Source organism: Xiphias gladius, chromosome 12 (assembly GCF_016859285.1).
Source record: "Xiphias gladius isolate SHS-SW01 ecotype Sanya breed wild chromosome 12, ASM1685928v1, whole genome shotgun sequence".
Lineage (NCBI taxonomy): Eukaryota > Metazoa > Chordata > Actinopteri > Istiophoriformes > Xiphiidae > Xiphias > Xiphias gladius.
The window spans coordinates 14257611-14282876 of NC_053411.1; the positions used below are offsets into that span (position 1 = coordinate 14257611).

Genomic DNA, 25266 nt, shown 5'->3' on the forward strand with positions numbered 1-25266 from the left:
AAAGTTTTATGGGTGATTATGTGGTTACAACCCCACACAAAACCACAACTTGCTGATTTTACACTGCTGGTATATATAAAAAGGAAGCTTTTTTTTTTTTGGCAAAATACAATCTAGTTTTATTGAACTTCTATGGCCCCATGAAACAGAGCTGAACATACACGTGGAAATAAAATGTGAGATGTAAGACAGGCAACACAACAGGAGAGAAAAAGGTCTTAAACATTAACAAAATTACCTCATACAGTACAACCTGATCTTAATTTAGAAACAAACACCTCCCTACAGGGATGCAAGCAACTTCATCGTGGTGTGAAAAAAATAATCATGGCTTCAAAAACATAACATTAAACATACAGTCCAGAGAAGCCATGTCAAGATGGCTTTTTCCAGTTATTTCAGCTTGAAATAAGTAGCAGGACTGATTGTCAAGCTCACTTTTCCTCTTAAATAATAATTCATAAACATAGACATAACATTAATATTATTAAACACGATAGCAATGTTTCAACTGTAAGACTGTGAAATAGTTTTATGTGTTTAAATTGCTTTACATAACATAATTAAGTTCCACTAAAGCTCATTTTACTTTGAGGTCAGCTTATTTTACTAAAAACATGTAAGTGCAGCCAGGAATAAGAAGAAGAAGAAGAGGGATCCACCTGTTTTTTAAATCAGTCTGCAACAAGTAAGATAATACATGTGATCTCTTCATTACAATAACAGATGTACTGTATATCATACATGTCGGGAGCTATATCATATATCTCCTGCTATTGCTTTTTAAATTGGGTCGCGGTCTATTTTAGAACCAAAAGTCCCTGCATTCAAAACGTATATTCATCAGAGAGAAACGGGGCCAAGAAGGTGACAACAGTGCCAAGGACGTAGGAGACGTCCTTTTACAGCAGTTAAGATGCCGCGGTAGGAGCAGAGGAATTGCATAGTTCAGCAGCATTGTCTTTTACATGTTTTCCTGTAGAGCCTGTTATTTTCCTGCGCAATGTACCTGCGCAACCCTGAAACCCCCCCCCCCCCGCCATATCGCTCCTGTGGTTCATTAGAATAAGGAGCAAGACGAGAGGTCTATTTTTACAAATGAGTGGGGGTGAGGAAGTGAGATGGAAGGTGAGATTTTGTGAGGCAGACGCAAGCACTGAGTTTATGTTTATGTTGTATTCATCATGAACAGATTCTGGATGTAAATGTACAGAGAATGGTTTGGTTCTAACGGGTGCACTATGAAAGACTGTAACTTTTTTGGTTTCAATGGAGCCAAAAGGCCAAATGTTCCCCTAAAAGAACAAAAAAACAATATGAGAATTAAATATTTCTGAAATATGGAGGGCCATATCTGTTTTTCATCCATTTTTCCCGTTTGTGTTCCGTTTGTGTTTGTGTTATCCACTACATTTCAAAAGTTGGTGGAGCTTTTTTTTTTGTCATTTTTGGAATTAAACTATTCTCTTGCGACAGAAATGTGGGGTCAAGCACTGGCCCACGGTAGGAGGAAAGACACGATGACAATGACGAGGGAGAGGGAGAGGGGCAGCGAGAGGAGGAGGATAAGAGGAAGAGAGAGGGATGACGGCCACAGAGACATCAGTTTGGAGCCCCGGGACAGTTCGACTGGACCCTTGTGCCCCTCGACGTTCGGACGGCAGATGATCAGCGGCCTGACCTGTGATATGCTCTCCTGAAAGACAGGAAGAGGACAGAGAAGAGTTGACTCAACGTAGGTGTTTGAATACACCTATTCTTCCATCCAAATAATAAGAAAAAACCCTGACCTATGTGTAGTGTTGTATTTGGTTCACCCAGGTTTATACTAGGGGACACTGATTATCAGTCCAACAATAAATATTCACCCATATTAATATTCGTATTCATATTATAATTTAAGCCCTTAGAGGCGCTGTTTGGAGATTTCTTGTAAACAAACAAAAAGCCGTGTTTACGTCTAGTTTTTTTCTCACCGAAACGCATTGTGTGTATCCTTAGCTACATGTCTTGGCACATTACTGCCACCAACGGTCGATCTGAGTGAAAAACCAACGGGCGCATGTACTGCGTCACTTACATGCCTGCACGTGGTGGAAATAAAAGGTGACCCACTCATGAAGATACTGCTCTATAGCATTTCTAGTGGTAAAAAAACAAACAAACAAAAAAAAAAAACTCCCAAGGGCACCTTTAATGTATGCCACACACGCTGCATCCGCCAGTTACTTAACATTTGGCAACGATGTAAACGACTACTGGCTCCAATAATCCAGCCGGGGACCTTTGTTGCATGTTACCTCCCTCTTTTTCTGACCTCACATTTTCTGTCTGATTCTCTACTGTATTCCGTCCAATTAATGCACATACGCCCACAAACCTTTTTTTTTTTTTTTTTTTTCAATGTTATTAGTATGGACATGGTTATCAAATTTATAGTGTTTATAGCATTATAAAAACTAATCAGTAAAGACGGTATTTACACCTCTCAAATCACCACATACGCCATTTAAATACAAATCAAACTTGTTAATTGCAGTGTTAAGGCAGATTTCACTTTGATATTTAAGCTCCTTTTTCGATCCAACACCCATCTCAACACCAGAATTTCTGTGGGTTTAAACTAGCAAGACTGGACTTTTTCTCAGGACCGTGGTACCTTAGTGGCCAGATGTACAGAACTGAATATATTTTACACTACTGTGGTTTTTCTTTTACCTCCAGTATGGTCCTGCTGTGGCCTCTGTCCGGACTGAGCCTGAGGTTCCAGCGGTGGGATCTGTGACTCCTCCCACCGTCGTCTTCGCTCTCCGTGGTGTCTTGCCGCGCTACCCGTGGACGCTTGCGTCTCCGCGAGCTGATTCGCTGGAGAGAACCTGGCTCCTGGAGTCTGAACCAATCCGGTAAATGGTACAGGGTTAGACAATCACGTGGGAAGAACTAATGTACATCAGAGATACACCGTGTGTGAGTATACACGTGTTAATGTCGTGTGTTTGTGCACATCAAACCTGCAATCTGTATCCTCTATATCTGCATCTGCATCACTCTCCCCCTGAGGGTCAGATAATACACACTCCTCCTACAGAAGAATGAGACGTATAAAATACACAATATTTAATAGGATGCTAAAATGTGTTTGGATAAAGACAGTATTAAAAAAAAAGGCAAATATAATACAGTACAATATGCTAGAAGCTGTTATAGTTGGGTCATGTATGGCAAATATTTTCCTTTTGAGAAAAAAACTGAAAGCCTTTTCCAACACATCCTCCGCATTCGCTCTGTAAGGGATTTTATTTTGAAGGTGCCGGATGAAACCAAATAGCCCCGGTGAATCATCACCGACCGCCGCTATTTGCAAACCAGGAACAACACTTGATGATGGCATTTGTCTGTGTGACTCCTCTCATGCGTCACTTTCGATTACCACCATTATTATCATCATGCGTGAGTCAGCTGCAACCTCTACACATGACTAACGAGCTCAGAGACTCTCAATGTGGTCGTTTCCTATCTCCTGATTTTACTTAGTGGCTTACATGCGGATATAAAGACCGACGCCTACCGCTAATTGATACGTACTGTGTAGATCCAAGGCCCGGTTCTAAAGCGATTCTCCAATTCACTGTTCTTCACATTAAAAAATTGAGGCTCCGGAGGTATCGAAAGTGGGCACTGATTGTCCGGAAGGACAACTACACGCCGGAACCCTGACCCAGCTTTACAAACCCGCCAGCCACCTGCCAAAATAAGGGCTACACACATATCAAAAGCCTGGATAAGGTGTTGCATCCGCAGACACATGCAGGTGAGACTCTCAGGTGTCTGAAGTGGTTATACCTTAGGCACACATGGGCTTTTTCGAGACACACACACACACACACACACAAACGCACTCACACTTTACCTCTGTGCCGTATCCCTCAGAGTACCTGGTTATGGTTACTCTGTTTTTTCCACAGTGTTCACACAGCCGCGTGTCCTGAGAACAGAGAGAGCAAGGGGAAAGCCGAGAGTGACTGGCTGATGGACTTCAGCAGAAGTGACAGGACTGACGATCTGACAACACCACGGACAGTTCCTTTAAAATAGACAGTAAAAAAAAAAAACACAAAGACAGCAACAGGGGAGATAGAGGGGTCGGTGGGAAGTCAAAGCCACCGTGATCCGAGCAGGTTGAGGGATGGCTCCAGACACTTAGGCGGGAGGCCCGAGCACTCACCGGCGTAGGCGCGTGTGCTTCTGAATAAAGTGTACAGGGACCGGCCTCGCACAGGCACGCTACGTCTACCTCTACACAACTCGCGCCGTTCTGAGACAGAGAGACAAAGGGAGAGAGGACACACAAAAAAAAACGTGATCTGTGAGTTGACCTTACGTATCTGAGGCCCCCTCGTCCCAAAGTCAACGGGCGAAGCTTTGATGGACACAGACTCATACAATGCGCTACGGTACCACGTAGAATGAACCTGAAGATGATCGGTTGCTAAATATCATCAGCTTAAGTTTTAATATCCTGAATCCCTGTCCAGGGGGCTCAGTGATGACATTCTTCTGGCTTTTAACCTTTTCCGCCTACTCGCGTTTTAAACTGCTCAAAAGCGCAAGTGTCCGGCCGACTGGCAGCGCCGGACACTTGCGCTACGAGTGCTGATAAATCCACGTGATTCAGTCAAAGACTTAAATAACATCAGAGCTACAATAACAGCGTTTCACAGAGAATTACATTACCACATTATTCATGACTCGGTCGGATATATGGTTCCATGACTACTGTAGACTATTCATCGTTGGTGTTATTCCTCGTTATTGTGGCAATGTATCTTTGTGCCAATAACAGGCCACAAGACGTGACTCCAAGTTTACTTTACTGCCTCATACAGAATCGTGAGCTACGCAGGTAACGGACATAAATAAAGAACCCCACCTCACAGTCATTGTCAGACGTCTCGCCGGAGGAAAAGAGGCCGTGGGAGTCAGGTTCCCTCCGCAGCATGACCTCTGACCTGGCTCACACGCTCACAGAGACCTGTTGGGGACACGTGCACGGCACACAAACTGGCTGAATGACTCTCAGAGTAACTGGGTTCTTGCGTCTCGACGCTGACGGGTTGATTATTTTCACAGCGGCAAACCAGCGCGGTGCTCTCCGAGACTGCAGTTTATTGACTCTCGGGTGTGTTGCATCGTCTTGATTTGATGTTACGCTTCTGTCCCAATCGAACAGGGGTTCGTTTTAGACTTATGAGGAGTCCAGTCAAATGTAAATCATAGCAGTTCCTTCCATTAAACATCAATGTGATTATTTTACATCTGATTTTGCCTCCACTTGCCATACTGTGATATGTGTCGCGATCAGAAAGATGTTAGAATACTACTCTCTGAAATGGCACCTTTGATAAATGAAGGGCTTCAGCTTTGTAAACATCTGGTAATTTAATCTTACTGAGAGCGACTTTTGCCGGATAAAAGAAAATAAAACAATCACTTTGGATGGTGTTTATCCTTCTCTCGCATGGCAACATCATCCTTGCTTTGTGTGTCCCACAACTGTGATGCTGATCAGTCAAAGCCGCCACTGCTTTAAAAACTGGACACAGATTTTATTGATTTGAAAATGAAAGTACAACTGAATCACTGAAACAGTCTATGGACTTTCGAGGCGCCTGTGGTGGTCAATATGTTTAAAGTAAGTGGGTCATATTAAAGTGGATTTATTTACACTGACAGTGCTCACTATTCCAATAGTTTCCATAGTAATGCCGTTTTTTTTCCCCAAAATGTGGAGGATTTAAATCCTAGATGGGCCAATGATAATTGTCCGTAATTTCAAGTTTGTTTGTTTTGTTTTGTTTTTGTTTTGTTTTTTTCTTTATACTGGATCAGTGAAGAAACGAGTGATGTTTTCCCACAAAAAAAAAAAAAAAGTGTACAAATGATGCTGTATAAACGTAAGCAGCGGGGTCGTGCCACGAGAGATCTGCTCTCACAGCAGTGTAACATCTGCTCAGCTGCGTCCGCACTCCCATTACGTAATAGAGCCTACGACAGTCAATGTTGTTGGTGCCGGACAACTTTTCACATAAAGACGAGAAGGGGGAAAGACGCCGTCAACGGAGAGACACGGTGTTTTCCAATGATGTTCAAACAAATAAGACTGTTCTCGTCTATGGAAAACAGGCGAAAATAAATCTGTAATAATAAGGAATAACAATAGTAAATAAAAGGACAGAGTGACCCCCTCTTCTTACCTCAAACGCATCCTCTCCGGGAACATGGAACAAACCCGTAAAAGGTGAATGGAGTTTTGCGTTTAGAGGATGAGCAGGGGAACGCGGCGGTGCTTCTCATCCTCGCGGCGCGTGGAAGCCGTGAGCTCGCGCTGCCTGTGGACGTTTGACATTGTGGCTAATCCTCTGTGTGTGATGTCAAAACCCGAACTACGACGACGACGACGACGACGACGGGATGCCACGGTCCGGGAGGCGCGCGCTCACCGGGACGCCGAATGCTCCCCAAAAACAACAAAAAAAAAAAAAAAAAACAACGCGGGCGCGCGGAAAGCGGCAGGAGGGACTTCCGTTCGAGGCCTTCAAAATAAAAGCGGAATGGAGGAACGTGCAGGAGCTGTATGCATTGGCTGATTTTCATAAAAATTTAATTGGACAAATTCAAAATGATAGTTTGAGCACAGTACAGTACAGTACATGCATGTATTACACGTGTTTCTTTGATCGTTTTGAAAAAATAATGGATGCAAAAAAAAAAAAAAATGCAGTTCATGTTTATACTCTCCAGAATGTCTTCTTTTGAATGTCTATTTTAGATGCTATAGGGCTAACAAAAGTGCAGTTTGGGTAAGTGTGTATGAGCTCCATACACTCCGTATGTGTAGGTGTGTACGACTAACATACTAAGTAGGGTTTTCATAGGCAATTATATCAGCTAAAGGGGTGATAAGTAAGACTTCGGCTCTCCAAAGAACAAAAACTTCTGCAAATAAACAAGAGGGGAATCTTAAGTTTACGCCTGTGTCAACGTATATGAGAGCCTGGGACAAAAATGAGCTGCTGGGTCCCTGCCAACGCCCATTTCTCCCACTTTGTATGCAGTGTGTGCAGTTTTTAAATGCTACAATATTCCCAGATTTGTTGTGTGGTAATTTGATCGAACACATTTATGTAGGAATATGCAAGACACACGCGCAAAACTAAAATAATCTTAAACTAGATTTTGACCCAGGGACCCACTTCAGAACAGGGCCTCAAGATCAGGTAATAAAGCAGGACCCAAATTTATGGGCGATATCATGTCTTTTGTGATTTTGCTTCACTGTTGCATATTCCCAAATCTTCTGTTACATTAACTCAAATTAGCTGGAGCTTTCAGGGGCCCTAGGTTTCTTAATGCCAAACTTTTAGAAAAGACTAACTTTTAGTTTGTCATATGTATTTTATCTTTATTCTTTAAATTATTATTCTACCTCTGGCTGGATTCTCAACCTGGATTATGATATACAAGTGGTTTTGGGAACCCACCAATCATTGGGTCCAAAGGAGGCATCCTACGTTCAGACAATCGCAAACCATGACTGTCACTGCATTGTTGCAATGAGTGTGTGGTGCATAGCAGTGTGGTACACCGGTATGTAATTGTCTGTCAGGAAATGAGACGTTTGGTTGCCTAGAGAAAAATGGTGCACATTCAAAGGTGTGTATTGAGGGGTTTAATTTAATTCAAATCTTGCTCAAAGCACAACTGAACTCATCTTTTGCAATGCATTCAAGATTTTGTTGGCTGAAAGGCACAACTATTGCATCATCATAAGTCATCGTTCTTAGCATCATTACATTTACAAAAAAGTAATCTAACTATTCTGCCCTAACTCACAACAAATGCCTGCAGACAGTGGGAAATGTATCCCTTTTGTTAATAGGATTTATAAGTATGAGATTGCGTTCCCAGTTCAAAATAACCTTTACATGATAAAATTTAAGCTCTGGTTCCTGAGCCTGACCACTTAAAACAGTTAATATTCTCAAAGCAAACCGGGAGTGATTACGCGTAATGTTTTCCCTGATCATTATCTTGTGCTGTCAGGGCCCTGAGAGAGTTGAGATACACTCAGTAGTTTCGGTGGGGCACGCAGAGAAACAGATGAAAAGAGATGCACACATTTGTATATACAACCACACACAAACACACACACACACACAGAAACTTGGAAGTTCCAGGGTAGTTTCATCAAAGGAAAACACCCGGAATCTGTCTGTTTCAGTAACTGCGCCACATCATCACCGCAAGGACAACTGAGATTGTCACTAATAATTGAATCTTGGTCATATCCATTTCATATTCATTTGGATGTATTCGAACCCAAATTGATTTTTATTAGTAAGTAGATTTTAAAAATTGCAAGTAATACATTGTATTACTACGCACAGTTGTAACAGTAGTATGTTGTTTTTTTTTAGAGGTCAAAGAAGTGGAAAGTGTGACTATAAAGAGATAAGATGCTGAAAAAGAGCATCTAAATCCCCGTTTGCAGCAGGCTTGAAAACTAAGGACCTAAGCTTTCCAAATAGAGCTAAGTTTGGCCTCAGTGTCCCATGAGCCCCACCGCCACCTCTAGACAGCAGGGCCATTGACCAAGATAAAGTATAATTAGGGGAGACCTAATGGCCAAGGGAGGGATCCTCATTATGGCTGCATGTCAACCATGCAAATGACTCATGTGAACATGTATACTGTATGCTTTGGCCTAATATACCATATACTGCAGATACTTTATAGACATTTCAAGATTGAGACATATTTTCTCACAATGTTTTTGATCATAATTTGTTTTAGCCAGTTATGCTGCAATGTTTTTGCAATTTTGTGCACTGCACCCTAATGTTTTATCAAGGAATATTTCTTCCTTTTTAAGATGTTTTCCCGCACTGCTGTCCATAATCCTTCTCTCTGCTGCATAATGAGCTTTTTAGGACAAGGTTGCTTTATAAAATTCGCAAAAAGACAACATAAGCATACTCACTGAAATGTTATAACATCAAGGTAGCTTTGGCGATTGCAGTTACTATATGCTGATATGTCATCCGCAATGTTGCGTGTAATAAAAAACTTTGGCCAAACGTGTTCTTTTATGCGCTCAGAGGGGAGAAGGGGAGGCAGAAAAGGAGGGAAGTAACAGATCTTCGGAGGCAGATAGAGAGGTTTGTGTATACACAAGTAGCAATACAAACAGGAGATGGAGCCTCGATAAGGAAATTAAGGGAAAGGGTGCAACTCAAATAAACCAGAACTGATGCACCAACGGACCAATGCACCTCTCTCCCTCTCTCTTTTGCTCTCTGAAACTCTCACTCACTGTCACTTACAGAAAGTAAGAGACGGAGAAGGGAATGAGAGTCAAAGGATAGCTGGAGAAGCACGTCATTTGGATACTCTGGAAGCTCCGCAGAAAAGCGTTCCTTGGATTTATTCATCAGAATTGGATGCAGGTCTAAACAAAACCCTTCAAAACTCACATGAAATGTTTCTCTTTGACTGAGGTAAAAGGTCTTTGGCACACAAGCAGGAGAACGGTCAAGTTTTGGATCAGACACGACTCGTCATTTTAGATTTGAGGGACAAACACTGCACCCAAGGCAAATGCAGGTTACAGTGAAGTGAGAACACACAGATCTGGTTTGAAGATTGTGATTTGGTTGTGTGATTTATGTGCTTCTGTGGTCAACAAGTGAGGCAGAGCATTCACAGACATCCAGAGGTATATACAGAGTCTGTGGGGTGGCTGCCGACTGCTCAGTGAGAAGAGGAGACAAGGAAGGACTCAGGCTTTTCTTTTCTGTGGAATATAAGGACTCAAACAACTATGCCCTTCATCTGATCAGATCTGAAAGGGAATTATTTTTTTCTACTATGAAGAAGAAGTGTGCTTTTTGGAGTCACCTTTTCTTGAGCACAGAAAAGAAATGATAACCTTGTTTATCACTGTAATGCTACTGAATATCAACAAAACTGTCTTCTGAGTCACAGAAAACTCTGAAGGACCAATGAAGGAGTCAGACCAAACCAAGGATAACCCCCTGACATGGGATTTTGATCAACCCTGGGGTTCAATCCTCAAACCTGCTGCACGTCTTTGTCTCAACACCTTGGATTTCTCAGACCTCTGGGATGAGGAAGACAGTACGGAGGACGAGGGAACCAATTCCATCAATGAATCGTCAACATGTCTCCAAGCCCCTCCAGCACCCCCTCCTCTTCCTCCTCCCCCTCTTGCCCCATCTTTGCCCTCAGCCTCCCTTAAAGGTACAACCATCAAATGTCGCACCTTAAAGCTCCACTGGAGGGAACTGCAGACTTTGGCTCCCCTTCCTAGGATGACACGCTTTGGGACCCAGACTATTTGGGCCAGCCTTGAACCTGTCCATTTGGATACAAACCGACTAGAGTACCTGTTTGAGTCTAAGGGCAGCAGCACATCCTTTAATGTGGCTTCTGGCCGGCAGGTAAACAACCACAGTTTCACAGCATCAGGTTTATTTGTGTGGTTCTACATCAGTTGTCGTCTCCTTTTCTTTGCATGTAAACCTTTGGGGATATGGTGAGAAAAATGTTTGCACAGTCATTAAATAAAAGGCTATTTAAGGTGTCCTGATGACAAGCTTCACAGAGTCATCAACAGGCCTTTGCCAGGATTTGGAATCTTATTGACTGTATATTTCAAGCTATCTTGCCTTCAGCAGGATGGTGCAGGTGGCAATTTTTCCATCTGCTGAAAATATTCAAACCACCCCTTTTTAAACTGTATGAAATCTCTTGCATGAGGTATTTTTAAACGGCTTGATCTTTATGGACTACTAGTGGAATAAAGGGCACAAATACATGAATACATTTGCAGAAAATGTTACAAATCTGATTTTCAAACGCTTCCTCAGTAGGCTAAAAGCAGTCCTAAAATGCACTTACAAAAATACTTGTAATGCATCTTGATGAAACTGTCTCCTATCCTTCTTTTTGTCTCAACACAGAAGCAGCCATCAGTCTCAGTGTTGGGGATGAAGCGAAGTAACATCATAACCATTGCACTGAGCAGCCTTCCCCCGCCCCGCCTTCTCCCCCCAGCTATCTACAGCATGGACAGCAGTGTGCTGGACAGAGAGGACATTCAGGTACAGTAGGGGTCATGTCCTCCAGAATTTCAGCATCAGCATTTGATTAACCTTTAAAGTTTGCTTTTGTTGGATAGGCAGGTTATTGCCCTTACCATATCCTTATTATGGTAAAATGAAACTTGTGCGGAATGCAGTGGGAGAGACACAGCAGGGAGTCCCATTCGAGTTAATCTCTTTTCACATTCCATCTAAAACAGCGGCTTCGAGCACTAATCCCAACAGAAGAGGAACTTTGTCTGATCAAGGAGGCCAAGGCCCAGAACCCCCACTCTCATCTGGCCCAGGCCGAGCTCTGCCTCCTCACTTTAGGGGAAATCTCTCACCTTAGCTCCAGGCTTCAGCTGTGGGCCTTCGCTTTGGACTACGACTCCTTAGAGAAGGTAGGTGAAAGTGGAATGGACATGCAATGAAATGAAATGGAATCAACAGCATTTCAGGCAGATATATGTCTGTTTAGGACGTCAGTGATGCAAAAGTGATTCAGCCTACACGCTTCATGTAGGAACTGTGAAGTTTTCACATAAAAATAAAACCTAAAAAATCTAGGTAGCTAGCATGAGCATTGGCACGGCCACCATGGTGCTACCTACAAAGGCTCATCAAAAAATCCACCGTCACAGTATTGTTTGATTGACGTGTTATCCCTTTAGGGAGGGAGCAGAAAAACAGCACCACAATGACTTCCTATCACTGAGGATGTCACCAAACTAAAGGTAAATATTATAAATCATCATATTGTCCTCTAAATGCGTCCCTCCTCTTAACAGGAAATTGCCGAACCTCTCTTCCATCTGAAGCTGGCCATGGAACAGCTAGCAGCAAGCCAGACCTTTAGATGTATTCTGGCAACAGTGTTGGCGATCGGTAACTTTCTGAATGGATGTAAGGTGGGTGCGTAGTGATCCCAGATTTCATGCCTTCCATCTTTAATGCAGTTTTCAATTTGTTAGTTGAGTCTTTTCTTTTCTCTCACATTTTAATGCACCCAGGCCCGTGGTTTTGAGCTGAGTTACCTGGGCAAGCTGTCCCAGGTGAGGGATACACACTCCCGCCAGCCCCTGCTGCACCACGTCTGTGTGCTATTGCTGCAGCTCTACCCACAATCCTCTGATCTCTACTCCGACATCAGTGCTGTCACTAAAGCTGGCAAGGTGTGTAGTTAAATCTACTGTACGTGTGTGTGTGTGTGTGTGTGTGTGTGTGTGCGTGTCTCCTGAGTGTGTATGCTATTTGTGCATTTGAATCTGAGGAAGGAATATTTGAATATAACAAAAAGGCTGAAGTAAAGATTGTCATAATTGACTTCAGTTCAAATTCAAGATCAGGTATGAAGAGAGTCCAAACCATGTCAAAACTGGAACTGAATCTAATGCAATCCTATTTCTAAGAGAAAAACAACCATGTTAATTTATTCAAAATTAATCTAAGTAACAATCCATTGCAAAGCCACTTCAAAATGCACAACCTCCCCTTCTTTTTCTCTTCCTTAAAGTGCGATTACTCCCTGGTGCAGTCCAGCCTTTCTCAGCTAGAGGCCCTGTGCAAAGCGTCATGGGAGCAGCTTAAGGTACTGGATAAGGCTGAGGAAAAGAGGAAAGGAGGAAAGGGGGAGAAGAGGAGCGGAGGAGGAGGAGGAGATGAGGCCCTGGCCCCAGAAGGTCCACTCCGTCACCAGCTGCCGAAGATTTTGAAAGAGTGCGAGGAGAGGCTGAAGGTCCTCAAAGCTGTCCATCGTCGGGTTATCAACAGGTGTTCTAGTCATTTAGTACAATAAATAACATCAAAATGACTTCCCAAATTGTAAAAGCTGCTGGGCCATGAGGCCAACTGTTAGTCGAGCTAACATTGATACATTTGTAAAACTTTCTGTTTTCCCTCCTCATTTTTACTTCTCCAGGTTCCACTCTTTCCTCTTATTCCTAGGCTACTCCCGAGCTATGGTGAGAGACACCAAAGCAGAGGACTTCTGTAAAACCATCAGTAACTTTTCTCTGGAGTACAGGACCACACGGCAGGGCATCCTGCTGCAGAGAGAGCGGGAGCGACAGAAAAGTGGAGCAGAAAGCCCAGGCCCCAACACTCCCGTCGGCAGGAGGAAACGCCAACAAACTCTCACGCAGGTTTTCATTTAAGATGCTTTTACAATGATCTACTATTCTACACTCAAGTTATATCTTATCACTCAGATACTAACTTGAGTGCCTGCCGATTCATCAGGAGAGTGAGAGAAGTGAGGAGCAGTGTAAGCTGGAGGAGGTGCTGAAAACACCGGATTCCACCTTGAAGCTGGATGCCACTCTGCCTCGAAGCCGCAGGAGGTCAGCTGACGTCCAAGGTGCCTCTTGTGATAAGCACATTCTTGAACAAAACCTCAATCTGCTTCTCTTCGTCTGTGTTTCTTTCTCTCTTTACCCATTGAACGTGCTACACTGAACCCACGTTTGTTTACTTCTCAGGCCCGTTCTCCTGGAAACTGAAGTGGTGACCCCCCCGCCGATGTCCTTTCGGAAGCCATTCACTCACTGAGTCGCTGGTGTGTTAGAACGAAGTTCGGACATTGCCTTTACAGTCACAGATATTGCCAAACATTTCAGGTGCCATTTAATTTTTAACTGTGTTTTTGTTTAGGAGTGGAAACGTATTGGAAAATCTGTTTTGATAGCAAATATACCAAACATCCATGCATATGTGTGTGTGTGTGTGTATGCTTTAATGAAATACATCAAAGTGAACATTAAAATGTGTAAAAAAATAAATAAATTAAAAAATATATATTTACGCCATTAGCATGACCATGTTGCCGGAATAAAGCCTCAAAATATGATGATGCTGTTGACCTCTTCAGAATCCTCATTTATACTACGTTACATTGTTTTCCTCATTATTACATTATATTAAAACCTTCCACTTTGTCTTTACAGTCTACTCTTCGTCGCATTCTATTGCCCCCTTACATTGCACTCTACAACATGCCCACCGTCGTAGCGGAGAGGGGCAGCTCGCGACGTCGCTCGCGCGGCGTCTCCGGCAGCAGTTGCTCCCGAGGGCCGAGGCACGCGCGTGGACACGGCGCGTGGGCGCCCCGCCACAGCTGCGTCTGCTTCTGTGTAAGAATTTAAAAGCGCGCACGAAACGGCACTACGACAAAAAAAAAAAAAAAAAAAAAAACTTTCCAACGCTGACAAACAAGAGCGCAGCGCGAGTACGTGAGCCGCCCCGCCCCCCCCGCGCGCGCGCAGACGTTGGCAGACTCCGAGTTAACCGGCTGACTGCGCCGAAGAGGAGTTCAAAATCAGTCGCGTACGCTTTGCGGCTTTCGTCATTCACGGGCCGAGCTGGCACCGCGAATACGCCAATCCGTGAGGTTTTCGTCCACGCAGGGCGGTTTCAACGTCCAATCAGAAACTGGGATGCTGCAGTGGGCGTGACCCTTTCCGGCTGTGTGTGTGTGTGTGTCGAGTCGACGCCATTTCGTGTCCACTGGTTTCAAGGTGATACGAGCAGCCTGCATAGCTGTAAACGGATCGTTACCTACTCAAGTAAAAACAGCGTTGACTTTTACTCATTTTTAGTATTAAGCTCCTGGTGAGTATTTTTAACCAAGAGATTTTTTCCCTATTTTTTTTTTATTTTTTTCCCCCTGACTTTCAACCGTCTTTGGGACTTTTTGTTTTTATTTTTAATGCATTTTTCCTGGCTGGTATTCCTGAGACTGTGTTGGCTTTAGTGGCGTACATTTTGTGATGGCAGTGTGAGCTGCGCAGAAACTAGTTTTAAGTAGCTTCCACAGCAAGATTTTTGCCTTTGTTTTTCGAATAAGACATTTTAAAACCTCCATTTTTCAGGGCCGCTGTGTTACCTAATTGTTTATCTGATTGTGGTCGTATTTTCGAGCAAAGAAATATGGAAGACTATTCCAGTCTTTTCCGGACAGTGTTCAAAACGGGTCGCTCTTTTTCTGGAAATATGTTTTTAAAAGGCTTTTTATTCTCGGCCTGTGTTTTGCCCCCGCCTGTAACTTGATTTGCAGTCGTTGACATTGAGCCATAAGACGTGTTTTTCCTATTTTCTTTGTGATTTTGGCAGTGCTGAGACAGTATACCTTCCGCAGCAGATCTCTGAGGAATGATGTAATTTTTCAGGCAAGATGTTTTTCCCCAAGGAGAAGTTGGTGCGTTTTTTTTTTTTTTTTAAGGAACATTAACACAACAGTGTTTTGATGGTGAGGTGCAGTCATGTACCTGGGATTTCTGTAGCATTGGTGCGACACCATTTGTGCATTTGGTAATTCTGGCATAATCATTAAAAGTTTATTTGCATATTGAGAAAGCCATTCATTCAGTAGCAGTTTATTCTGCGTTGTGGAGCTGCTTAAACCCGGGAGGAGGGCCCTACAGAGGGGCCTGCGATGAGCTGTAATCAAGCTGAGAACTCTAAATTGCTCTGTGCCTTTCTTGAATTTTATAGCTTTATGACTGATCAGTTGTATACAAGTCTGTGAACAACTCCTAATGTGCAACAAAGGTTTTCAGTGGGGTGGCAGGGTAGACTTCCAGTTGACGATGGTCCCCCAAACTGCAAGTTCCCTGTTGTCCCCGAACCCCCCCTACTGTACCCCCACCCCCGAACCCCCCTACTGTACCCCCACCCCGTCCCCTGGAAGTGTGGGAGTGTCCTTGAGCAGGAGTCCCGCCAGGCTCCAGGGGCGCTGTTCCGCAGCCGGCCCTTTACTCTGGCCCTCACAAGGAGGGCAGGCAGGAGGAAAGAGCGGGGCAGCCACCATAATAAAAAAAACTATGTAATTTTAGTTCATCAGTTCAGTTTGTAAATATTACATATTATTCCATTCTTTTACTGCTTGAGTTGTAGTTTCAAAGTGAATAAACATTTGAGTGAATGAAGGAGTAGGGCCAGACAGAATGTAATTTGACTTGAACTTTTGATGCGTTGCAGAGATTTCTTGGAGAGAAAGTCACCGGAGGAGTGTGCTAGGGGCATTAAAGGCATTACAAACGGGAAAATCTTTTAGTTTTTCATACTTAGTTTCCATACTTTGCCCTCCCAATTCCTCCCCTGCTTGCTGTAATAACAGTCCTAGTTCATTTTCGAAGGGTTTCTTTTCTAATATTACCTTTTTGTTTCCCCCTGTTTAGTTTTTGAAGCCACTTTTTTGAACAGCGGCAAATCGTAAGTTGGTCTCAACCTTTTTTGGTTTATTTTTCACCTCAACTTTTGCATCATTTTTTTTTTTTTTTTTTTTAATAGTCCATTTTTGTTTTCACCCTTTTGTGATTAAGCCCATTTCTCCCCCTTTTGGATTTAGAGCAAGTAGCATGTAGTGTTTTTTTTTTTTTTTTTTCTTTTTCTGTTTTGTTTTTTGTGCTGTGAAAGTTGAAATCAAATTTCAAGCTGTTTAGCACTATTGGCCTCTTATATGAACATCCAAACAGGTTCCCAGTTTATGGTTATTAAATGCATAATGTTCAGTGTTGATTTATGAGAGGCCTGATTTGTAGCTAATTGCTAAATAACACTTCCTCAGCTCCCTCCTGCATACAGTCCTTGGATTAAGGACTGGCACTGACAAAGGCAAAATGTCCTAATTTTTTTCTGCCTTTGCTTTATAATGTGTTTTTTTTTTTTTTCTTTTTCTTTTTGTGAGTGCGCATGTCATTTAATAGTCAGTTCTGGTCCATTACTCACATGAAAACAAAGTTACCTGCTCTCTTGATCTTTTTTTTTTTTTTTTTTTTTTTACAGTGATGTCACTATTGTTACACCCTGTAGTAAGTTTGTGCCCATTAAATCAGCATGCCTACTGAATACCATTAATTACTAACTTATTCAGTAATCACTAATATGGAATCTATTTGATCAGAACAATGACATTTGTACCCTTTTACCAAATGCAAATATTGTCAATAGTAACAAGTTTTTTTCTTCTTTTGCTTTTCCATCTTTAGCTACACTGATCTTTTTTTTTTTTTTTAATGAACCTCATCAAACCTTTAAGGTTAGGGTCATATTCCTATTTGCAACATTTTTACATCTGTAATATATATTTATGTAATGTGTGTATGTATATATCTAAAAACAGACAATCTACACACATCTGCATACATGTGACATCTGTTCCCAATGTAAAGCTGTTTTTTTCTTATATAATCTTGTCTGTCTTCAAGCATGAGTCCAGAGAGCTGCAGCTGCAGTGTCTCTCACAGTTTAAGCACAGACATTAAACCAACATTCTCTCAGGTAATTGATCTGTTTTAATGAACCAACCAGTGAGTCAAAATCAAACTAGATTTCCAGAAAACATCATTATATCCATCACACTATAAGGCCCAGATGAGGCAGAGGGGAGAGGAATTTACTGCTGTTATGTAAATATCATATCATGTTCAATTTCACACTACAATGAATGAATACTTTTAATATGAGGGGCCACAGTAAGCGTTTAGCCCCTAACTGAGACAATAAGTGCCAGCATGTTGAATTCGGAATCATAGTATCAGGCCACATGATTAACAGTATAAGTCTGTACAAAATAATAGCCCTGCCAATAAAAACCACCTCTGTGAGGCTTATATTGCACATTTTTTTTGAGATTATTAGGTGCTGGTTCCAACTGATTCTGTCTGGCCTCTCTCACCTCCAGGAAGTTGCCAAAAAAGGAAAACACGTCCATAATTAAACATGGTGAATGCCAAACTCTTATTAAAGGTGATGCATAAGGTCAAATGGTTCTATAACTTTATTTTGTTTCTGATTGTGATTTACAGCCAGCTGACACGAACACTGCCAAATCACATTATATTGCGTGGAGAGAAGTTCTAAAAAGTGATCGGCGTTTGCCAAACACAGAGAAATGACATTCGCAAAATAGGACTAGTGTTTACAAGTCGATAATAATCACTGACTATAGGTTTACAGGGTATTAACTGAACAAGACTACAAACTAGAGCCTCAAAAATGACCACTGAGTTGAATTAACACCTGTAAACAAAATCCAAACATTGTGAGCTTCACTTTTTTTGTTTCATCCGCAGGGGTATTATATGTCAACCGTTACGGTTATTTCTGTTACTGTCCAACAGCAACATAGCCCGATCGCCCCAGTTCAACATCAGCCTCTGTCATGAAATTCACATGGAGTGTATGTGTATAAACCCCGGATGTTCCCACTTGAACCCCAACATGCCACAAAGAATTAGAAACATTGGCTAAGCAGCCTGTAATGGCTCCCCCACCCCCCTGAACACACTCGGTGTTGTGGGCACCCCGTCAGCCTGCCAAGCAATAGAAACAGCCCGGCCAAATCATGTAGAGGAGAGCAGAGTATTAAGCTTTGGCCAGACAGACAAACCATGTAATCCCCTGCTAGTAGCTACTGGCCAGAGAGGGAGAGGCTGCTGCTGGGTTACAGTTTTTGGCAGGTGAGATACGGCTTCAGTTCTCAATGGCTGAGGTGCCCGATAATGAGATGATAATAAAATTGAGAGGGAATTAGTTAGAATTACCTAGTGTTTCTTCGTGGTGGGGTTCATGTGTCTTGACACTCCCACAAAGTTAGAAAAAGTAGAAAAGTACAGAGTGATCATCGTGGGGACACACACACACAAAACCATGATGAAAACACTTAACAATATGACACTGGACCAAACATTTTATATCTGAGAATGTCATAATAGTAGTTGGAAATTGATGGTAATTTTCATGTCATAGTCATTGGCTTTATTCAACAACTATGCAACAAAATTGTCTTACAGTAGGTGCTAGTGAGGGTCTACTTCAGAGGAGAACAAAGTGCCCCTGTGTTTGGCACATGCTGTGATAATCTTGTGCGGCTGCAGTGTCACATAACTTCACAGTCTTGAGACAAATGCAACAGCAATTCAGCGACAGTCTGGCCTCGTACTCGCATTAAAGCTCACATACTTTACACTGCTAATTGTGCGGCTCTTGAGTCTCCTGCGTTGCTGCTGCCTTTGTAATTTGGGATTTACAACAACCGCTGTCTTGCGTTGCCGTTGGATCATTCACAAGTGATGTGGGGCAGCAAGGAGAAGACCTCAAAAGTCATGACATTTGACAAACACAAAGCTGCACTGGCACAAGATGAACAAGATCCCAAAGCAGAAAGCAAAACTTTGCTGTTCATAAAGACTTTAAAAAAAGGTTTCAGTATGTTCTATAATTTCTTTTTACCAGCAGACCCTCAACAGCACTGACTGAAAGACACTCAAGAAGATCAACATAAAAAGTGTATCATCGTACCAGCAGGCTCATGAACTATTGAAGAATGGTGACACAAACCTCCTGGTGGGCAATGATACACTTTTGATACTGTCGCCACGTGACTTCCGCTGCCACCAGCAGCCAAGAAGGTGTTCTTGTGAATGTCTTGCACAAAGTAAATCAAACCTTGGCTGAGTATTTACAATATGAGACTGGGAATTGCTACTGCAACAAAATGGTCGGGTTGCTAAGTGGTGCTACTGCAAGGACACTGTTGGTGTTTCTTATATTCACCCTCTTTAGAGAACATGGAAGTTATTAGATCTACACATGCTCATGAATGAATCCTATGGAAAGTAAAGGCAGTCTAAATGCACTATTTGTGTTTGTCATAACAAACAACCATTTATCCCACAGGTTTTTTTTTTTTGGCCACCTCCATTTTTTAAAAGCATTTTATCTACTACCTCCTGACCAGATCCTCCCCCCACTTTTAAGCACCTCTTGGGCTCCCCCAGAAATCCAAGAAAAAAAAAAACTAACTTTTGGAGGTGTAGTAGATGTCTCCCCACAGTCACTGACTCCATCTCTCATAGTTCCTCGACGACCCTCTTCTCTCCAACAGAGTCAGACAGGCAGGCAGACCTCCACCGACCCGCGTACAGACACAATGGAGTGAGTGCTGGCAGCTTCATGACCCGATCACACTGTCTATTCTGCTGTCTCATATCTACTTTTAGAGGGTCCCGTCTCCCTTTTAGAAAAAGTCCAAACAGACATTTAGTGTGTGTAAAATATAAAAAAGTACACCTATTGACTGAATCCACCTGCATCGTTGAAGTTAGGAAGTACGAGTTATTGTGCACCTGTGCATATCAATGAATACAATAGCATTTAGTTAATAGGAGGAGGAGTGCAATGGGCTGTTGTATATTAGTAAATGTGTATGTGAGGTGTCTTTGTACAATTTTCTTTGACCCTGTCATTAGTACCTAAATAGTTAGTTGATTAATTGATAGCTGATCAACAGATACATCCATTAATCATTAAAGTAAAAATGCCAAACATTTGCTGGTTCAATTTACTTAAATGTGAGGATTTTCTGCTTTTCTCTGCTTTATATCACCTTAAATTTAATATCTTGGGCTCCTTGTCGGACAAAACGAGCAATTTGAAGATGTCAGCTTGGGATCTGCAGAATTGTGTCATGCATTTTCTGACATTTTGTAGATTAAATAACGAAAAAATATAATTGACGAGCAACAGTCATCATTATTTGCAGCCCTCTGCAAACTTGCACCACTTTAAGCCCGCTTCTTTTCTGGGATACATGTTTAAAGCTTAGGCAATATGGTTAAAAAGCCAAGCTAATACAAATGTGAACAGTCACATTCACCGTATTTAGTGATTAAAAAGGATTTATTTTTCAGGCTGACCTTGGTGTAGAGATAATCCAGAGATTAGAAAGTTTCAACGCAAGCAAGAATCACTTACATACAGTGCAATATACAAGAATATAGATATCACTATGTGCTTCTCAGCTCATTCTTTTTCTTCTACCACTTTATGTCTCCCTAAACATCAATCTCTTCTACCAATTGTGCCCAATCTCATGTCTTTTTCTCCCCTTTCTTCTCCCTTTCCTCACGCATCCTCCGTGTCCACCTCTCTGCAACTGCCTCTCCCTCCCGTCTAGTTGGTCGTCGTCCTCCACCTCCAGCCTGATGGCCAGCAGCAACGTGACCAACAAGACCGACCCCCGCTCTCTCAATTCCCGCGTCTTCATCGGCAACCTCAACACCCTGCTGGTCACCAAGGCTGACGTGGAGGCCATCTTCTCCAAGTATGGCAAGATCGTCGGCTGCTCCGTCCACAAGGGCTACGCCTTCGTCCAGTATTCCAATGAGAGGAACGCCCGGGCCGCCGTGGCCAGCGAGGACGGCCGCATGATCGTTGGACAGGTCCTAGGTGAGGTGAAGGGGGTTATGGGTGATGTAAAACTACAGCGATGGAGCTGCAAAGTCAGAGAGTCCTGCACTGGGTCCTAAAATCAGTAGTGGACTCAGTTTCTGAAAACAAGTTTAAAAAAAAAACAACAAAAAAGCTGTTTCACTTGAATCACTCTGAAGTATGTTAATACTGGGGATTTGCCGGGTTTAAAAAACTGAAACTTGTTTTTGAGATAATTCTCTGGAACGTGTGAGGCTATATTGTAAGAAGACAAGCGTTTTTTCACCAAACCAGCCTTTTTTGGTGACTGGGCGACTGGGAAACCACAACAAGTTATTTTTACACGTTTTTGTACAGATTAAACAAAAAAGATCAAACATGTTAATTAGTGGGCATTAGAGGTCATTGCCATCACCACAGGCTTGCTCAACCAAAGTTTTAGAACTTGCCTAAACTTAATATATAATATAATATATATATAAATAAATAGTTCCAACATTTTGGTAAATATGCTTCTTTCTTTTTTTTGCCAAGATTTAGATGGAAAGATTTATAACATTCTTAAAAATGAAGTTCGGGCCAGCAGCAAATAATCACAGCGATATGCCGTTTCCTCCTATACTTGCTTGTTTCGCTTCAATGTCACAACAGTGCTGGGCCCTATCCCAGCATGCACTGGGCAAAAGACAAGGAAACGCCATGAACAAGCCACGGATATGTTGCAGGGCTAAGACACCAATAGAAAAATGTATATTCACTCTCACCCCAATTTACAGTCTTCAGTTCACCTCCTGGACCTTTTTTTCTGTTTTGCAGTCTGACCAGCAGAGCCATGTGCTGCCCTCTAGTGCTAAAGGGATGCCAGGGATTTGACAAAAGCACTGAAAGGAGGAATTTAAAGGATTGATTATAAATAGGTGGAGAAAAACAGCTGTTTCCGATCTGAATGTTCTGATCTGTTTGCGGCTCCAAGTAGGTTAAAAATAAATGCGTGTAATTATTTGCAATGCCTGCGTCCCCTTCCAAAATAACATACCATCAGGTGGAGGGGAGCCACTGATAGAATATGATAATTACAGTTTCACGCTTTCTGTCCCTTAGCATGTCTCCGGCTCCTTCTCCCACTCCCAACAGCGCCAGCTCCTCCTTTGACTCAGTGTTTTTCCTCCCTCAGACATTAACCTGGCAGGCGAGCCAAAGCCTCACAGATCCAAGACGGTGAAGCGTTCTGCGGGAGACATGTACAGGTGTGTACACACCGCACTACACAAGTCAGACAGTGCTACGTCATGTCAAAATGAAGTGCATTTTGCTGTAGTTAATTTTCTGCTCCATCCCAACGCTTTCCACAGTTCATCTTTTGATTTGGACTATGACTTTCAAAGAGATTACTATGATAGGTAAGGTGTCTTTAGAATAATTGCTCATATTTTAATCAATACATGTATCACCTGTCTGCCTGTTGTTATAAAGTTTATTGCCCAGACTTAGTGACTGTACAATTTTTATGTTTCACATGTAAAAAGTGTTTCATCCTTACACAAATGTACTGTTTAAATTAAAATCGAATGGATCAATAGGCAAATAGAAAACAGAGATGAATCGGTTACTACTATACCACTACACCACTACTGTTTTCCTGCTATTGTGTAACTGAGGTCTCTGGGTTTAACTTAGCATGTACGGTAATGTTATCGATAAATCCAAAAAGAGAAAAAATGTTGCTGAAACAAATTTGTTCGAAATGAAAGAATATTCTTGTAAAAGTCAATGGAAACCATGAAGTGGGTCGTGACACATCTATGACTTTGCGGCTCTATCTCAGGATGTACTCCTACCAGTCTCGGGTGCCTCCTCCCCCTCCGCCCCTGTCCCGTGCTGTCATCCCCTCAAAGCGTCCCCGGGTCAGTCTGAGTGGAGGAGGGAGCCGGCGAACCAAAACCAGCTTCTCCTCCTCTTCCAAAAGCAGCCAGAGGACCTCACGTACAAGTAAGTCCCCTATTGTCACATACAAATATGTCACAATCACCAGGAACTGAGTCCTCTTTCAGTGTTCTCAGGACTTTTCTTTCTATTCCTATTTCCACAGTGAAGGTAGATGATCTGCAGACCATCAAGAGAGAGCTCACACAGATCAAACACAAGGTGGACTACCTGCTGGAGAGCTTAGAGCGCATGGAGAAGGACCACAGCAAGAAGTCCGGTGAGCATGAATGAGTTTATAGTATCCTCAACAGCTACCATCAGTCTGTTTTTTTTTTTTTTTTTTTTGTGGTCCCTGATCCCATCTACTTTTGAACTTATCCCCCTATCTTTCCCTTTGCATTTTTTCCCACCATCTATTCAGAGATGAAGAGCTCCAAACCAGAGCCCGGTGAAGTGTCCCCACTCCACTCGTCCACCTCCAGCAAGAAGGAGGACAGCCTGAAGCGGGACAGAGAGAGCCAGGAGCTCAACGACTCCGAGGAGGAGGGAGATCTGCTGGAGGACGAAGATGAGGTGAGCGGGGAGGATGAGGAGAAGAGAGGGAAGCAGAGCAAGAGCCGAGGAGTCAGTGACTGGCGTTTTGGTGTTCACTTTAAAGTGATGTTTTTTTCCGCTTTTCCTTCTGTGCAGATGAAAAGCAGAGGGAGAGAGGAGGATGAGGAGGAGGAAGGCGAGCAGGAGGAAGGAGAGGACGACGGTGATAGTGCCAACGGAGACGAGTCCTAAACACTACACAGGCAGACAGACACACATGCACCAAACTATTGTGTATGATTGTGTTTCCACACCAGACTTGTCCACAGTGGTCATGTGTTCATATCTGCTGAATTGACTGGACATTTATATACAGTGTATCGTAGATATTCCTCTCTGTCACATAGATACACAAATTCATAAATATGTCAAGCACTTGTTTCTGGACTTCCCAATTTGACTTTCTTTTCTTTTTTCTAATGTTTTTTTTTTTTTTTTTTTTAATTTGAATTTTAGAGACATTTTCTGACACTGGATAAATGCAAACTCTGATGTGTTACATTTAGACAAAATGCTAGGTCACTCGAGGATAAATGTAACGTATTGTACGTTCGAACTCAGGGCTGTGAGCCTCTCCAGTATAAAAAAATGGAAAGCCCCCTATCAGTTATTGATTTTAGATGAATGTGTTGTCTTGTTGCCAAAAATTGAACAAATTACCACTTAGCAGTGGCTGACATTTAAACAAAATTGGATTAAAAAAAAAATATGCTCAGGTGCAACAGTTTGAATATAAGGACATTCCTGAGACTAAATACCAGACGTGGTAGTACAGCCCAGGCTTGAAACAACACTTAAAATATATTCCTGATCCAGCTGCTTTACAGATGCCTCCTAACCAGCAGATGGCAGCGTGTCATAACAACTGTCCACACAAAAGACCATAAGGACCTATTTCTGTTGTTCACAGAAAATCTTCATAACGTGGGCAGGTACACAATTTCATGTCAAACTGTGCAAATGCTCAGGCAATATCCTCACTGCTCTGAAAATAGTTTTATCCGTTGCAGAGGTGTCACGACCTCAGCCGACCTTGACGTATAATGCAGTGCTACTCCATGTTTGTTTCTGTTTATGTTCTGTTTGTCATTCAGCTGCACTGGTGAAAGTGAATAAACATGTTTTCCAAGTTGGATCCTGTATGAGATTTTGGTATGACCCAAATGGATGGGTTCAGGTGCAGTGGAAGGCTTATGTGACGTTAAGATGGCGCTTTATAAAAGGTGGATAAAGAGGGAAATTATGGGTTGTGCAATAGGATCAGAGTGTGACTTAAATATATGTTGAGTCGGTGTAGCTTTTAAGTGCAGAGCAGACAGGCTGAGGCTGGGTAGAGCCTGAAGTATTTTTATGCCTTGTCAAGAATTCTTGC

At 42.5% G+C, this 25266-nt stretch overlaps 3 protein-coding genes across 5 annotated transcripts; 2 read left to right on the forward strand and 1 right to left on the reverse strand.

The window, feature by feature from the left end:
* Nucleotides 1–1431: 1431 nt before the first annotated feature.
* Nucleotides 1432–6497, reverse strand: si:ch211-63p21.1. Of its 2 annotated transcripts, XM_040140657.1 has the most exons (7): nt 6255–6497; nt 4931–5032; nt 4226–4315; nt 3911–3985; nt 3012–3082; nt 2719–2890; nt 1432–1696 (listed from the first exon to the last, which is right to left on the reverse strand). In XM_040140657.1, the coding sequence occupies exons 2-7, from the start codon at nt 4997–4999 to the stop codon at nt 1487–1489; spliced, it is 687 nt and encodes a 228-aa protein (XP_039996591.1). In that variant the 5' UTR covers nt 5000–5032; nt 6255–6497; the 3' UTR covers nt 1432–1486. The 2 variants fall into 2 exon arrangements, with proteins under 2 accessions (XP_039996591.1, XP_039996592.1); XM_040140658.1 differs by lacking the exon at nt 4226–4315.
* A 4598-nt stretch (nt 6498–11095) lies between these two features.
* Nucleotides 11096–13889, forward strand: si:ch211-63p21.2 (FH1/FH2 domain-containing protein 1). Of its 2 annotated transcripts, none has more exons than XM_040140628.1 (8): nt 11096–11183; nt 11384–11566; nt 11954–12073; nt 12176–12337; nt 12679–12935; nt 13084–13306; nt 13404–13504; nt 13643–13889. In XM_040140628.1, exons 1-8 carry the CDS (start codon nt 11148–11150, stop codon nt 13710–13712), a joined length of 1152 nt encoding a protein of 383 aa, XP_039996562.1. In that variant the 5' UTR covers nt 11096–11147; the 3' UTR covers nt 13713–13889. The 2 variants fall into 2 exon arrangements, with proteins under 2 accessions (XP_039996562.1, XP_039996564.1); XM_040140630.1 differs by having other exon boundaries at nt 13404–13521; nt 13643–13774.
* A 742-nt stretch (nt 13890–14631) lies between these two features.
* On the forward strand, nt 14632–25027 carry LOC120797208 (heterogeneous nuclear ribonucleoprotein C). Its single transcript, XM_040140642.1, has 12 exons — nt 14632–14771; nt 16340–16373; nt 17150–17199; nt 17369–17441; nt 20050–20099; nt 21121–21392; nt 22549–22621; nt 22727–22774; nt 23200–23363; nt 23464–23577; nt 23722–23873; nt 23991–25027. The coding sequence occupies exons 3-12, from the start codon at nt 17177–17179 to the stop codon at nt 24084–24086; spliced, it is 1065 nt and encodes a 354-aa protein (XP_039996576.1). The 5' UTR covers nt 14632–14771; nt 16340–16373; nt 17150–17176; the 3' UTR covers nt 24087–25027.
* Nucleotides 25028–25266: the final 239 nt, after the last annotated feature.

Coding starts and splice junctions, on each gene's coding strand:
- si:ch211-63p21.2 (XM_040140628.1), top strand. CDS start 11,148: ATGGACAGCAGTGTGCTGGACAGAGAGGACATTCAG. Junction 11,184..11,383: donor TGGACAGAGAGGACATTCAG/GTACAGTAGGGG, acceptor CATCTAAAACAG/CGGCTTCGAGCACTAATCCC. Junction 13,307..13,403: donor GCCAACAAACTCTCACGCAG/GTTTTCATTTAA, acceptor CCGATTCATCAG/GAGAGTGAGAGAAGTGAGGA.
- si:ch211-63p21.1 (XM_040140657.1), bottom strand. CDS start 4,999: ATGCTGCGGAGGGAACCTGACTCCCACGGCCTCTTTTCCTCCGGCGAG. Junction 3,986..4,225: donor AAGCACACGCGCCTACGCCG/GTGAGTGCTCGG, acceptor CTCTGTTCTCAG/GACACGCGGCTGTGTGAACA. Junction 3,083..3,910: donor CTGAGGGATACGGCACAGAG/GTAAAGTGTGAG, acceptor ATTCTTCTGTAG/GAGGAGTGTGTATTATCTGA.
- LOC120797208 (XM_040140642.1), top strand. CDS start 17,177: ATGAACCTCATCAAACCTTTAAG. Junction 17,200..17,368: donor AACCTCATCAAACCTTTAAG/GTTAGGGTCATA, acceptor TCTGTCTTCAAG/CATGAGTCCAGAGAGCTGCA. Junction 22,775..23,199: donor CAAAGAGATTACTATGATAG/GTAAGGTGTCTT, acceptor GCTCTATCTCAG/GATGTACTCCTACCAGTCTC.